The following is a 15930-nucleotide window of genomic DNA, read 5'->3' as shown; positions in this document are numbered from 1 at the left end:
CGACTTCAAAAATCAGGAGGTTATCAATTTGACTGTATTTTTTTCAGACTCAACGCGACGTAGCCGCAATCCTACAACCGTTGTTCTACGGCGACGGCCTCGTGGTGAAGTGCCTCGAACGTGCAGCTACTCTTGATCATATAATGGACTTCACACGTCACCGCGCGTTATCCTCCTTACACTCGATGCTTAACCGCGGCGTACGGAATATACTCGCGTACAACAGACAGCATCCCGACTTCCCTGTTACTAACGATCAGCTAGAAGCATACGTGCCTAAGTGGCTGGTCTATTCGCTGCTGTGGTCTTTCGCGGGTGACGCTAAACTTAAGGTAATTTTACATTTCTAGTCTTGATTAACATATAGCACTAGCTGTCGCCCGCGACTTCGTCTGCGCGGAATTTAAAAAAAAAACTAAATATGTAGCCTATATGTTCTTCCAGACTGTCTTATATGTATACCAAATTTCATTAAGATCCATTGAGCCTTTCTGGAGATACCTTCAAACAAACATAATTATCCATCCACCCATCTAAATTTTTTAAATTTGTTCTGTCATTAGAACCTTCTCGTGATAATGAAAACACAACAAAAAAAGTGGATTCATTTTTATATATATAGATATGGAAAACATATCTTTCATGTTAATGATGTATCTACAAAACCCTGAGTGACATTTTTTTTTCAGGACCGAAACGAATTAGGTGATTTTATAAGATCAGCGAGCACAATGGTGCTGCCTAACTGTGGAGCTAATCAACACATTATTGACTTTGAGGTTAGTTTTAGATAACACGTTTTAAAATTTATGCTACTACGCTATTGGTTTATTTCACGCTTAATCCATTGTAACCCTGAATAAAGGCATTCAAAAGTTTCCTAATCTAGTTAGTACTTATACCGGACTAGGTTTAAGATGTTTGTCTATGAGATTTTTATAAAAATAATTTGTAATAGGTGTCAATAACCGGGGAATGGGTGCCGTGGTCAGCTAAGGTGCCACAGATCGAGGTAGAGACCCACAAGGTGGCGGCGCCCGACGTGGTGGTGCCTACGTTGGACACAGTGCGCCATGAGGCCTTACTGTACACGTGGCTCGCGGAACATAAACCCTTGGGTAAATGTAGCTTTTGAAACCATAGCTTAATAATTTTCACACTCTTACGTCTGTTTTAAATTTCATGATGTTTAAAAACCTTTCAATTACATACTGAAAGTGTATGTGATTCAGTAATAAGTATTTTATACAGAGTAAGTACATTATATTTTCCATTGTCTTGGTGAAATTCCAACCATTCAGACATCCATACAAATTATTAAGATTTATATGTGAGTATTACATAACAATGTCTTTCCATCGCCGATCCGTACAAAAAATTATCTTCAGATGTGGTCTAATGTTATTTTTGTTTAGTGCTGTGCGGTCCGCCGGGTTCTGGTAAGACGATGACGTTATTCTCTGCGCTCCGAGCACTCCCCGACATGGAAGTGGTCGGCCTCAACTTCTCCTCCGCCACCACGCCGGAGCTGCTCCTCAAGACCTTCGACCATTACTGCGAGTACAGGAAGACGCCCAACGGTGTTGTGTTGGCTCCCGTACAGGTATGATCATTACAGCTGCACCCAGTGTCTATAATTGGTCACTAAGGATTTCCTTGCTTTATAGTGTACGATATCTACCCTAAGGCTCTTCTTTAGTGACCACTTAATGAGTTCTGTATTAAGTATAGGTCATTTGATATGAGAAACTTGCATAGAACAAAATTTTGTATTATAAAAGTATCTATATGTAAGTAGTAATCTAGTAGTAATCTCTATGGAAGTAACAAGAGATTCCAAAAAAAATATTGAATAGACGTACTTATTCATTTTTAATTGGTTTTATAATGTTTTATTTACATCTATAAAGTTATTTCAAATATAACTGGTATTAAACTTTTGTATCTATCTTTCAGCTCGGTAAATGGCTAGTGCTGTTCTGCGACGAAATCAATCTACCTGACATGGACCAGTACGGCACACAGCGAGTTATCTCTTTCTTACGTCAACTGCTTGAACACAAGGGCTTCTTCAGAGCATCAGGTGAAATCTTTTTCTAACTAATTAATTAAGAACGGCTTAACTCACGTGTGATCGTCCGGTGACGGCACCGACTAGTCTCGAACCTGTCGGGGGTCCATCTTCAGGCCGAGTGTTTATTTTGAGGACTTATCGCTCGCCTCGCGTCGTGCACAGGAACTCGTCGGTGCCGTTACTGGACGATCACACGTGAGTTAGCCGTTCTTAATTAATTAATTATTATGTCTCACGAAAGTTTAAAATCTTTTTCTAACTATTATAAGTTTCTTATAAAATTGCAAAGTGTATGAAAATTCAAACAAATACTTACGTTAAGTGAATTTTCTAAAATTATTACATTGCATATATTTCCAACATGTCTTAAAGTAGTATACAATTCTGATGTTCCACTGTCGTACTATATATATATCTATTACAATAATATTGCCATAGTTCTTTAAAAAAATGTACTCAATAATAATAATTGTGTATGCAGATCATTCGTGGGTGCATTTGGAGCGCATTCAGTTTGTGGGCGCGTGTAATCCGCCAACAGACCCGGGCCGCAAGCCGCTCTCACATCGTCTGCTCAGACATGTGCCCGTCATATATGTTGACTATCCTGGTGAAACGTCCCTCGAACAGGTATTTATTTGTTATTGCTTATTATCAGAGCTGGGCATTAACTCGTTAATCCGTTAATCGTTAATTAACGAAGTTAACATTTTGCTTAACGGATTAACTTTTAAGTTAACTTCAAAAAGTGTTAACGCTTTTGTTAACTTCCGTTAAACTCAACTTCCGTTAATAAAAGTCCGTTAATCGTTAATTTAGTAACTTGGAGACGTGCTGTCATTTTGTTAAAATTACGTGCCACGCCACGCTCGTAAGTTCAACTGTGTTGGGCCACTGTCGGCGACTCGAATGGTGAACGAACGAGTTTATAATTGATATATGTGAAGTTCGCATTCAAGTGTAATGCATCAGAGCGTCCTGGAAAGACGTGACCAACAGGACAAAATTAAAAGAAGGTTCGAAATAGTATATTTCATTACGAGTACATAAAAGCAAGAGTATGTAATAGCCCACATTCCGAACGCTCTTCGACCCTGCAAAACGCCACTCTTTGAGCAACTGTATTAAAACACTTTTTTACTGGTTTTTTTTCTTAAGCTTTTCCCAACTGTCAAAATAATGTCTATTAAAAAGAAAAAGCTAACCACGATTTTTACAAAAAAAAAAAATCATTGAAGTTTCTATGATTCATGCAAATATTTCTAAAAAGAAGCTCCTAATTTGTTGCAATATCAGATTTAATGATTTGATTCAATGAATTAGGTTAGGTGTCATTTTATTTCATCTCATTAAATTTCATTTTCATTTCATATCAATAAAATTTCCGCACTCGTAATGAAATATACTATAATGCATTCATACTTGTCTCTTAAACTAATGTGTTATAGAATGTATAGTCAAGTTACTGTTTTAAACAAGTGTCGCCTCAGTAAGTGTGAAATTAGTATGTATAATTTGGTATGGTTAACTGTTAACGATTAACTTTAACTTGCGTTAAATATTCGAGAATTTAACGCTTTAACGATTAACGAAGTTAATTTTTTAATTAACGAATTAACGATTAACGAAGTTAACTTTTCGATTAACTGTGCCCACCTGTGCTTATTATCATTTATAAACATCCATATTGGCACAGAACGTTACAAAAGTAACGTAATTTGATCATAATTTATATTATTAAAAATAAGCACAGGTGGGCACAGTTAATCGAAAAGTTAACTTCGTTAATCGTTAATTCGTTAATTAAAAAATTAACTTCGTTAATCGTTAAAGCGTTAAATCCTCGAAAATTTAACGCAAGTTAAAGTTAATCGTTAACAGTTAACCATACCAAAATTATACATACTAACTTTACACTTATGTGGCGACACTTGTTTAAAATAGTAATTTGACTATACATTCTATAACACATTAGTATTAGAGACAAGCATGAATGCATTATATTATATATTTCATTACGAGTGCGGAAAGCCTGTCATTGCAAAGAGTTCCGACAAATGTCTACAAGTTGACAGTTGGAACAAGTTGTAATGAAAGTTTCGCACGTGTACTAAACAACCATTTTTGATACAGTTGCGAAAAAATGAAGCAATTTAATAGAATAATAAAAACACAATAAACTCAACTAAATAAAATGTTTGGAAAATGGCGGCAACCGTAAAAGAATACAAACAGAGATTTTTTTGTTTTCTTCACCCATTCTGGGTAGGCAAAGGGAACTATGCCCAAACAACCAAGTCTTCAGTAGATTATTTTTATTGATATGAAATGAAAATTAAATTTAATGAGATGAAATAAAATTAAACCTAACCTAATTCATTGAGTCAAATCATTAAATTTGATATTGTAACAAATTAGGAGCCTCTTTTTAAAAATATTTCCATGAATCATAAAAATTTCAATGATTGTTTTTTGTAAAAACTTCGTGGTTGGTTTTTCTATATGACAGACATTATTTTGACAGTTGGGAAAGAGAGCGCACGAGTTTGGAAAAGCTAAAGAAAAAGCACAAGTAAAAAAGTTTTTTAATACAGTTGCTCAAAAAGTGGCGTATTGCAGGAACGAAGAGCGTTCGGAATGTGGGCATACTCGACATACTCGTGCTTTTATATACTCGTAATGAAATATACTATTTCGAACCTTCTTTTGATTTTGTCCTGTTGGTCACGTCTTTCCCGGACGCTCTGATGCATCACACTTGCACGCGAACTTCACATATATCAATTATTATCAACTCGTTCGTTCACCATTCGAGTCGCCGACAGTCGCCCAACATAGCTGAACTTACCAGCGTGGCGTGCCGCGTAATTTAAACAAAATGACAGCACGTCTCCAAGTGTCTAATTTAACGATTAACGGACTTTTATTAACGGAAGTTGAGTTTAACGGAAGTTAACAAAAGCGTTAACACTTTTTGACGTTAACTTAAAAGTTAATCCGTTAAGCAAAATGTTAACTTCGTTAATTAACGATTAACGGATTAACGAGTTAATGCCCAGCTCTGAAAATAAGGATTAACAATGTATTTTTGTTTAATTTTATAAGTAACTAGCTTTTACCCGCGACTCCGTCCGCGCGGAATAAAAAATAGAAAACGGGGTAAAAATTATCCTATGTCCTTTTCCTGGTTCTAAGCTACCTGCCCACCAATTTTCAGTCAAATCGATTCAACCGTTCTTGAGTTATAAATAGTGTAACTAACACGACTTTCTTTTATATATATAGATGTGGTCTATGGAATAAAATTAGTATCAAGTCATTATTTGTAATAAATTTTAGCTCTCTAATTTTTCCTTCTTTTCAAAATCCTATTTATCAACGTTATTCCTATTCGGCATCATCCGCATGAAATTCCATACATTTTAAAAAACAAAAGTCAAATACTCAAAATGTCAAGCCTTCAACATCTTTGCTTCTATTGGCTTCCAATTTTTGTGCTTTTTACGCCTAACATTTTTTTTTCAATTTACTCACTCCATTAGTTTAATGGCGTGAAAAATATAGCCCAAAGCCTTTGCCTTGAGTGCTAAGACCCTGCGGTACGAAGAAGAAGTGTGTGATAACACATTTTTTAATCTTTAACATAGAATGTATCCTTAGTACAAAAAAATTGAAACGATGTATAATTGTTGTGTTAGATCTACGGTACGTTTACGCGCGCCATGCTGCGCATGCAGCCGTCACTGCGCGGGTACGCGGAGCCGCTGACGCAGGCCATGGTGCATCTCTACCTGGCATCACAGGAGCGCTTCACGCAAGACATGCAGCCGCACTACGTCTACTCACCCAGAGAGATGACGCGCTGGGTGCGCGGCATATGTGAGGCCATCAGGTATGTACATACATACATACATATTTTATAAATAAGTAGCTTTTACCAGCGAATCCGTCCGCGCGGAATTAAAAAAAAATAATTAAAAAAGTAGCCCTTTTGTGTTCTTCCAGACTAGGTTCAACATCTGTGCCAAATTTTATCAAGATCCGTTCAACTGTTCCGCTGATTACAAAGAAACATTCATCCATCCATCCATCTATCTAAACTTTCGCATTTGTAATATTAGTAAGATTAGTAAGATATACAAAATAGATACAGACAGCATAGGCTTACGGTTAATTTTGGGAGAAAAAGATAAGTGATAAAGCTTGGTGTTAGATGTTTGAAAACATTGTAGCAAAAAGTATTTATAACCTTAAAATAGAATTGCACTTTGAGAAGTGTATCTTTATGTTTGTAGGCCTTTGGACAATTTGAGCGTAGAAGGCCTGGTACGTTTGTGGGCGCATGAAGCATTGCGTCTATTCCAAGATCGTCTAGTTGAAGACTCGGAAAGACAATGGACGGATGAAAATATAGACACTGTCGCTATGAGATTCTTCCCAGGTAAAAATTCTTTCTGTACTTCATTGATAAATATATTACTTATTTGCAAGAGCTTGTGTAAATACTATACTGTTTTATATATTTTCATACACACAGGTATAAACCGGGAGCAAGCTTTGGCTCGTCCTATCTTGTACAGCAACTGGTTAAGTAAAGATTACATACCAGTCCAAAGGGATCAACTTCGAGAATATGTCAAAGCTCGTCTAAAGGTAATATTATAAATGAATCTTTTAACATATTCTATTTATCGTTTATTTTTTACTTATAATTATGTTTAGACCAAGGAGGTTAGATAACCTCCGATCAGATGATCCGTTGGCAAAAAGTCAAGCTAAATTACGATAGCGTGAGCTAGTGATAGCGCCTTCTTGTCCATGAAAAAAAAATCACAAGATCCTTATATGTTAATATAGCTTTTAAATATTTTGTGACATAAGTAATCTCGATAGCAGCGCATCTCAGCGGGCCAGATATTTTTGTTTGATTATAGTTGTCCTGACGTGTCAAATCAAATATCGGATACGCACTTAAGGTGGCACGACGGGTTAAAGTATTATCGACGTGTCAACTCAAGATTCTGGCATTATATTAACGTCATTTGGTAGGTGTTCTACGAGGAGGAGCTGGACGTGCCGCTGGTGCTGTTTGATGAGGTGCTGGACCACGTGCTGCGTATCGACCGCATCTTCCGCCAGCCGCAAGGTCACTTGCTGTTAATCGGAGTCTCCGGCGCCGGCAAGACCACACTCAGTCGCTTCGTCGCATGGATGAATGGCCTCAGCATCTTCCAAATTAAGGTAAGAACATAATAATTTTCGTCCTTGCTAGTATTTTAAAATATGATGCAATATAATTTTATAATGTGACGAATTATTTTACCGCCTCCGTGTTTTTGAATGATCACTTAAACAATTCCTTAGTGAAGTTTTACACTAAAGGGTAAGCTTAGGGACCTATTTGCTACAAAAAAGCGGTCTTTTAAACTTAAAACAAAAATGGGATGTCGGTGTGAAAATATAACCGCTTGCAAGTGTAGAAAGGTGTCCATTATCAATTGAACTTTGAAAAAAAATCAACATATGTAAATGTTTTTGTAAATACACAATATTAATAAAAATATATTTTGTTGGTCTATAGGTGCACAACAAATACACTGGTGCAGACTTCGATGAAGACTTACGTTCGGTGCTGCGCCGTGCTGGTTGCCGTGATGAGAAGGTCGCCTTCATACTGGACGAGTCTAATGTACTGGATAGCGGCTTTTTGGAGCGTATGAATACGTTACTGGCCAACGGAGAGGTAAACATATCTAACTAATTGTAGTAAACTTCGTATTTAGTAAAAATACAACTATCGTAATGAGAGAGTGAATAGGCATCTACAAAGCTAGCGCGTACCATCTTTAGACCACATCTTCACCTCATCGGGTGAGATCGTGGTCAAGCGCTAACTTTTTAAATATAAAAAAAAAATATTAAAATGTAAAATTTTTGTGTTGATTTTTTTTATTTGAAAATTTTATCTTTGCTTAATTTACTTGTATCAAAAAGCTTCCGTTTCCGGCTGTCATACAAGTTAAACGCGTATAAACTGCTCTCCCGCTTTTTAAACGATTTTGTTAACATTTCTAATTATATCCAGCAAAAAAACAGTGCATTGTGTACTTGTGCATGAAAGTGAAAACAAAAAAAGAAAAGTAGTGTGAAAGGTCCGACAAATAGTGATTATTAAGAATATAAACAACACAAGATGAGCGAAGAATGACGGTTAATCAGTGATAGTCACATAATATTTACAAATCGCTACTCAAATCAGTTCTGCCAATAGCTACAATGTCTATTAATTGACAGTGACAAGTAGCGCTACTCAAATCAGGACTACCAATACCACTAAGCTGACGTTCCTGCGACAGTGACAAGCACTTCCGCTACTTCGCTACTCAATTCAGTGCTGCCAACTCAAAAATATAACACGTTCCGTTTCAAGTATCCGCACTAAAATGGATGACTTTGAAAGTTTTTTCGAAAAGTTTAAAATCGAAATGTCAAAACAAATGTCCAATCAAACCAAAGATATAATTACACAGATGAACGAAAAAATTAATCCCCTGATACACGAATTAAAAGAATTAAAATCAGAAAATGTAAAATTAAAAGAAAAAATTTCAACTTTAGAAAAAGAAAAAAGAAAAAATAATATAATTGTCTACGGAATAAAAGAAGTGGAAAAATCTCAAACTGACCTTATGAGAGCAATCATAGACAAAATTAAAAATGATACCGAAATATCAATCGATCTTAAGGACATAGACAACATCTATCGAATAGGAAAAAAAGACGAGAGCAACGAGAAAATAAGGCCAATACTCATCTCGTTAGTCAACGGTTGGTTAAAAAATCAAATTATGAAAAACAAAAAGAAACTCAAAGACGCCTACATTTCTCATGACTACCCAAAGGAAGTGGTGGCCAAGAGAAAGGAACTCCAAATAAAATTAAAAGAAGAAAGAAACAAAGGCAACTTCGCAATTATAAAATATGACGAGATCATTGTTAAAGAAGGAAACTACAATAAAGAAAAACGAAAAAGAGAGACATCTACCTCCCCTAAAACCCAAAACCAGCCCCGAAAACAATACGTCACCTCTAGAACGAATAGAATCAACGCCTTTGATATCCTGAGAACCAGAAGCAATTCAGTTTCATCCTTATCTCACGAGCCACAGCAAAGTATCTAGGATAAAGTCATCAGCCACCGGAAAGAAAGCAATAATGAAAAAATAGAAATTAGTGCAAACATTAAAGCATTCCCCAAGCCGACTGGTCCTCGTGGGGAATTAGACCAATACCCTCCATCTCATATTAACACATACGAAAGCAGAAAAAGAAACTTATTTAAAATTGGTACATATAACGTTAGATCTTTGTCATCGATAGAACGATATTTAGAACTTACTCACGCACTTGAAAAAATTGACATTGATGTCTTAGGAATATCAGAAGTAAGAAAAATGGGTTGCAACATCGAGGAGTATGAAGACTATATTCTAAGCTACGTCGGACAAAAGAAAGGATTATATGGAGTTGGGTTTCTTATAAAAAAGAGTTTTAAAGACAAAATATTAGGTCCTTACATATGAAATTGGCGTTTGTATGGGAGGAACAAAAAGTCGAATATTTTTTAATATAATATATTTAATTAATCAAAGTATGAACCATTATTTTCTATGCACTTTTGCCATCTCATAGGTAGTTCATTGATCCCTTTACTAAAAAAACCAGCCGGACGGGAATCAATAAAATCTTTGAAGGCTATTTGGACTGCCCCATCGGAGTTGAATTTTTTCCCTTGCAAGAAGTTATCCAAATTTCGAAAAAAATGGTAATCTGTTGGAGCAAGGTCCGGGGAGTACGGAGGATGTCTTAGACTTTCCAATTGAAGCTCTTCTAATTTAGTAGCCGTCTGTTGCGCAGTGTGTGGTCTAGCGTTGTCGTGAAGCAGCAGTGGCGTGAAGCGATTGACCAGCCTAGGTTATTTAGCCGCTAGCTTTTCCATCATGGTTTGCAATTGCTGACAATAGACATCAGCCGTAATAGTCTGGCCAGATTTGAGAAAACTGTAATGAACAATACCGGCACTAGTCCACCAAACGCTTACAAGTAACTTTTTTGGGGTTAATTTTCGCTTGGGGCAGGATTTGGCTGGCTGGCCAGGATCCAACCATTGCGCTGAGCGCTTCCGATTATCGTAAAGAACCCATTTTTCATCACAGGTAATGATTCGGTTTAAAATACCTTCATTATAGTGCCGGTTTAGTAATGTAACGCAACAGTCGACGCGCGTTTGTCGGTTTGCTTCAGTCAATTCGTGAGGTACCCACCTTTCATGCTTTTTAATCTTCCCAATTTGCTTCAAGTGAAGTAAAACAGTTTTATCACTAACATCGCAGCCTGCAGCTAACTCGGACGTGGTTTGCGATGGATCCGCTTCCACAATAGCCTTCAACTCTTCATTATCAACTTGAGTCTCGGCCGTCCACGGGGCTTGTTCTGCAGATCGAAATTTCCAGAACGAAAACGTTGGAACCAAAAACGAACTGTGTTTTCTTTTGCAACACGACCGCCATACACATCATTCACCCTTCGAGTCGTTTCCGTAGCACTAGTGCCACGGCGGAACTCGTACTCGTAAATAATGCGATATTTTAAGTTTTCCTTTTTGTAAAATGAGTGACGCAAACAGAAAAAAACAGAAGAAAAAAAACAAATGAATGACGGTCATCGAACCACAAATACATGAGTCTATAGCTGTACAAATTTGAATTTGGAATTCCTTACCAAAGAGGAGAAATTCGTGATTAAAGTGGCCAGTACGAAAAACGCCAATTTCATATGTAAGGACCTAATATTAAACTTCACTGGAATTTCTGATAGGGTTGCTATGCTGCAAATAAAATTAGAAAATCAGACCCTCTCTGTAATTCAGGTACAGGGTGTCCGCCGGCAGATTTTATACTTAAAGAATGAAAATAAAATAAACCATGAGAACTATCAAAGTTATTTATTGATCATATTACAGAAGAATAACGCGGATTTTATTTTTTAAAGATAACTCCACTTAAATGACGTCCTTCTCGCTGCGCACACTCTTGCAATCTTTCCTTCATGTTGGTGAAAACTCGCTTGCAAAGTTCTGGACTGATAGCCGCAATCTCGCGTTCGATATTGGCTTGTAGGGCCTGTATTGTTGATGGCGAATCACTGTATACGCGAGATTTTAAATATCCCCACAAAAAAAAGTCGCAAGGACTGAGATCGGGAGATCTAGGGGGCCAGGGTATGTCACCAAATCGACTAATTAATTTTCCGGGAAAAAGCTCTTTCACCTTAGTCATTGTGACCCTAGCGGTGTGTGCGGTAGCCCCATCCTGCTGAAAATGAGTCCTATTATTGTAACTGACATGTTGATGCAGCTCCGGTATAAAAAAGTTGTCCAACATCGCGCAGTAACGTTCAGCGTTGACAGTTTCACCTCTACCGAAAAAATAAGGCCCAATAATCCCATTACCAGAAATGGCGCACCAAACTGTAGTCTTTGGGCAGTGAAGGGGCCTTTCATGGATCTCTTTAGGATTGTATGCGCTCCAATATCGCATATTCTGCTTATTTACGTACCCACCAATATGAAAGTGCGCCTCATCGCTAAAAAAGATGTTACATAATCGAGTAGGAGTGGAAAATCGTTCCAGAATGACTTCAGCATAATTCTTCCTTTTAATGAAATCATCTTCTTTCAACTGCTGGGTAACTTGAAGCTTGTATGGATGGAATTTTAATTGTTTACGAATAATTTTATGAACTGAAGTCTTTTTCACACCCGTTGATGCTGCAATCTTCCGAATAGACTTACGCGGGTTCTGCAAAATTTCCCTTCTTACAAGTTCTGCGTTTTCAGGACTAGTAACAGACGTTGAAGGTCCAGCTCGAGGCTTATTTTGCACTGATCCAGTTTTTCGAAACTTCTTTACCCACGCCCAAATCAATTGGTTCGATGGGCCATCGTTTAATCGTCGGATATCGAAGTGAGAACAAAACTTACGTCTAGCCACATTGACGGAATTATTGTTTGCGAAATACGCCTCGACCGCAAAGGCGCGATGCGCTACTGTCCACTGACTCATGGCTACTAAACAACCCGCAACAATGCCGCGTCGAACGATACCCCTCTCCCCGCTCCACCGCCTTCCCACTCGGCGAAACCGAAATCCAAAGTATAAACTCTGCCGGCGGACACCCTGTATATGCTCCTACGGAAAGATCTCCTGACACGGAGGTAGAAGAATTTTACAACAACCTTAGACAAGCTCATAACTTAACTGAAGGCAACGTACTAATTATTGGCGATTTTAACGCTAAAATAGGACAATGTAAGAGCGAAGAGAACATCGTACTTGGAAAATACGGGTTTGGACAAAGAAATAAACGAGGCGAGCAACTTATAGAATATGCATTGGAATATAGACTATCAATAATGAACACATTTTAAAAAAAAAGGCCTAATCAGAGGTGGACTTGGAAGTCACCGGACCAAAGAGTAAAAAATGAAATTGACTTCATATTGACAAACAACCGTAAATTAGTAATAAATTGCGAAGTTTTGAATAACATCAGATTTCCATCGGACCACAGACTTGTAAGAGCGACACTAACCTTAGAAGCAACGAAAAAGAGCAGGAAAAACTTCAAAAACACACAGAAAATTCCAGAAACTGAATATGAAATTAAAACATACGTCAACTCTTTAAAATCTTACCTTGAAAACAATACAAAAGAAGTCACAAATGTCCAAACATACTACAATAAACTAGAAGAAGCTATCACACGCTCATTAAGACAAAACATAAAAAGTAAAGAAAAAAGAACAAAAATATTAAAACAGGAAACATTAAACCTTATAAAAAGACGAACCGAACTAACACATAAGAAAAACAAAAACAAAGAAACAAAAAAGGAATTAAGTAAACTATATAAAGATAGTTATAGGGCAATTAGAAACGACTACAATCTACACAGAAAAAACATAATATCAAAAAATCTATCCCAATTTAGAAGCGCTAAGAGAGGATTCAACGAATTGAAATTGTACAAATCTTGGATACAAAACCTAGAAACAAATCACAACACGACAAAAACAAGACAGGACATCCTGGAGCATGCTACATCATATTATAGACAGTTATATGCAAAACGAGATGAGGACAGTGAAGAGAAAGATAATGAAACCAAGGTGGTCCAACATACAACAGTAAACTTAATAGACGAAAAAGAACTGTACCAGGTCATTAAGAAGCTAAAAACTCAAAAAAGTCCTGGCTCAGATGGAATCAGTAATGAGGCACTCAAGCTGGGTACACCCGTCTTACTCTCTCATCTGACACAACTATTTAACATGGTGCTGGCAGAAGAAATAGTTCCAAAACAATGGTGCACATCAGAAATTGTACTACTGTACAAAAAAGGAAACCCAAAGGATATTGGAAATTATAGACCAATCAGTCTACTGAATAGTATATATAAACTCTTTGCTGCAGTGCTATTACAAAGAATAGAAAGGGACATAGAAAAGGGGCAGACTATAGAGCAGGCTGGCTTTCGCTCTGGATTTAACACCCTCGACCATATACAAACGGTAGAACAGATAATAGAAAAGTATAAAGAATTTAACAGACCTTTGTATATAGCTTTTGTCGATTACAGCAAAGCGTTTGACACTATAAGCCATAATTCTATCTGGAAAACACTACAGAACTTGAATGTAAACATCAAATATATAAACATCATAAAATTTATATATACACATTCAAAGAGCAAAATTAAACTAGAAACATGTGGGAGCGAGATAACACTTGGTCGCGGTGTTAGACAGGGAGACCCTCTATCGCCCAAACTATTTATTGCAGTGCTAGAAAATATATTTCGAAAATTAAATTGGAAGCAAAAAGGTTTAAACATAAATGGAAAATATCTAACCCATCTCCGCTTCGCAGACGATATAGTTATTTTTGCCGAAACGGCAAAATCACTTACAGAAATGCTACAAACGCTCAATGAAGAAAGTCTCAAGGTAGGTTTAGAGATGAACTCCAATAAAACTAAAGTAATGACGAACAGTAACAAATCACAAATCGAAGTAAGAAATAAAGCTATAGACTATGTAGACGACTATATATATCTTGGAAAACAAATTTCATTCAGAAACTCAAACAATGATGAAGAAATTGAAAGAAGAGCAAATATAACATGGAAAAGATTTTGGTCACTCAAAGAAGTTCTAAAAGGAGACTATTCGATTACAATGAAAAGAACCGTGTTTGAGACATGCTTATTGCCCTGCTTACTATATGGGTGTCAAACTTGGGTATACACACAAAAATCCAAACAGAAAATAAAAACAACTCAGCGCGCAATGGAAAGAAGTATTCTCAGCATAAGAAAAATACAAAAAATATCCAGCGAAAATATTAGGCAAAGAACAAAAATAACCGATGCTCTAAGACAAGCACTCAAGTTAAAATGGCAATGGGCAGGACACATATCACGCTTCACCGACTCACGATGGACCATACAAGCAACAAGATGGAAAGGACCACTTGGAAAAAGAAATGTAGGTAGGCCAAATAAACGGTGGTCTGATGATATAAAAGATAAAGTAGGAAGAAACTGGATAACCTTAGGTAGGAACAGAACTGATTGGAAAAAGATGGAGGAGGCCTTCACCCAAAGTGGGGTCCATATCTAAATGTATGAATCTAACTATACTAATATAAATATAAGCAAAACACTAACAATACTAACAAAATACTACTCTTGTAAATAGTTTATTTTAGATGTGGAAATAAAAAGGCTTTATTATTATTATTATTATTAATTTACTTGTATGTGTAAAGATTTAAAAGTGAGTAATTTTATTGTAATAGTGGGTTTGAATTTGTAGAAATTGTTTGTATTCAGGTGCCCGGTCTATTCGAGGGTGACGAGTTCGCAGCCCTGATGACTCAATGCAAGGAAGGTGCGCAGAGGGAGGGACTCATGTTGGATTCTAACGATGAATTATATAAATGGTAATCTATATATATAAAAGAAAGTTTTGTTAGTTACACTATTTATAACTCAAGAACGGCTGAATCGATTTGACTGAAAATTGGGGGGCAGGTAGCTTAGAACCAGGAAACGGACATAGGATAATTTTTACCACGTTTTCTATTTTTTATTCCGCGCGGACGGAGTCGCGGGTAAAAGGTAGTTAATAATAAATCTTACAATTACACTATTTATTAAAATTTGTACTTTTTTCCACCATACAAATAGTCTGAAGAAATGATAGACAAGAGATGTTGTTATTATGTAGGTTCACCGGTCAAGTGATGCGAAACTTGCATGTGGTGTTCACAATGAACCCATCTTCGGAAGGGCTGAAGGACCGAGCGGCCACTTCGCCTGCGCTGTTCAACAGATGTGTGCTCAACTGGTTCGGAGATTGGAGCGATGGGGCACTATTCCAGGTACTTTTATATTATATCTTTGTTGATTCTGTTGAGTCAGTAAATATTCAATAATGGAGTCCCTTAATGAATATTCATACTGAGAACCTATTTGAGTAATTTTAAAACGTTTGAGGTCTGCTTTTATTGTTTTAGTTTTGTATAGAAAATAGATACGATTTCCTTCTACTAATGCCTCTATATTACGAAATAGTTCAATGCTGGCAATAGTGGGCCATTCCCGGATGTTTCCTAACTCTTCTTTTCCAATACATCTAAGAAATCATCATAATCGTTGAGTAAGTTGAGATGATGCGTGTTTTTTTTAATTACTGTTGCACCTACTGCTATTGCTCTTGCAGCATCCTTGTT

The 15930-nt window shown here is 36.8% G+C and overlaps 1 protein-coding gene across 2 annotated transcripts in view; it reads left to right on the top strand.

Annotated features, from left to right (window-relative positions):
• Nucleotides 1-15930, top strand: part of LOC106718526 (dynein heavy chain, cytoplasmic) — a 50145-nt gene that overhangs the window by 18967 nt on the left and 15248 nt on the right. For both annotated transcript variants that reach the window (XM_045682754.1, XM_045682753.1), the window contains 13 exons: nucleotides 48-332; nucleotides 690-779; nucleotides 959-1118; nucleotides 1416-1603; nucleotides 1957-2083; nucleotides 2556-2704; nucleotides 5773-5966; nucleotides 6370-6515; nucleotides 6612-6727; nucleotides 7124-7315; nucleotides 7656-7817; nucleotides 15029-15138; nucleotides 15426-15579. In XM_045682754.1, coding sequence (XP_045538710.1) covers nucleotides 48-332; nucleotides 690-779; nucleotides 959-1118; nucleotides 1416-1603; nucleotides 1957-2083; nucleotides 2556-2704; nucleotides 5773-5966; nucleotides 6370-6515; nucleotides 6612-6727; nucleotides 7124-7315; nucleotides 7656-7817; nucleotides 15029-15138; nucleotides 15426-15579 — 2073 coding nt within the window. The remainder of the gene's footprint in view (nucleotides 1-47; nucleotides 333-689; nucleotides 780-958; nucleotides 1119-1415; nucleotides 1604-1956; nucleotides 2084-2555; nucleotides 2705-5772; nucleotides 5967-6369; nucleotides 6516-6611; nucleotides 6728-7123; nucleotides 7316-7655; nucleotides 7818-15028; nucleotides 15139-15425; nucleotides 15580-15930) is intronic.

This window comes from Papilio machaon, chromosome 20, assembly GCF_912999745.1.
Source record: "Papilio machaon chromosome 20, ilPapMach1.1, whole genome shotgun sequence".
In the NCBI taxonomy this organism is placed as follows: domain Eukaryota; kingdom Metazoa; phylum Arthropoda; class Insecta; order Lepidoptera; family Papilionidae; genus Papilio; species Papilio machaon.
This window is presented reverse-complemented; position numbering and strand designations above follow the sequence as displayed.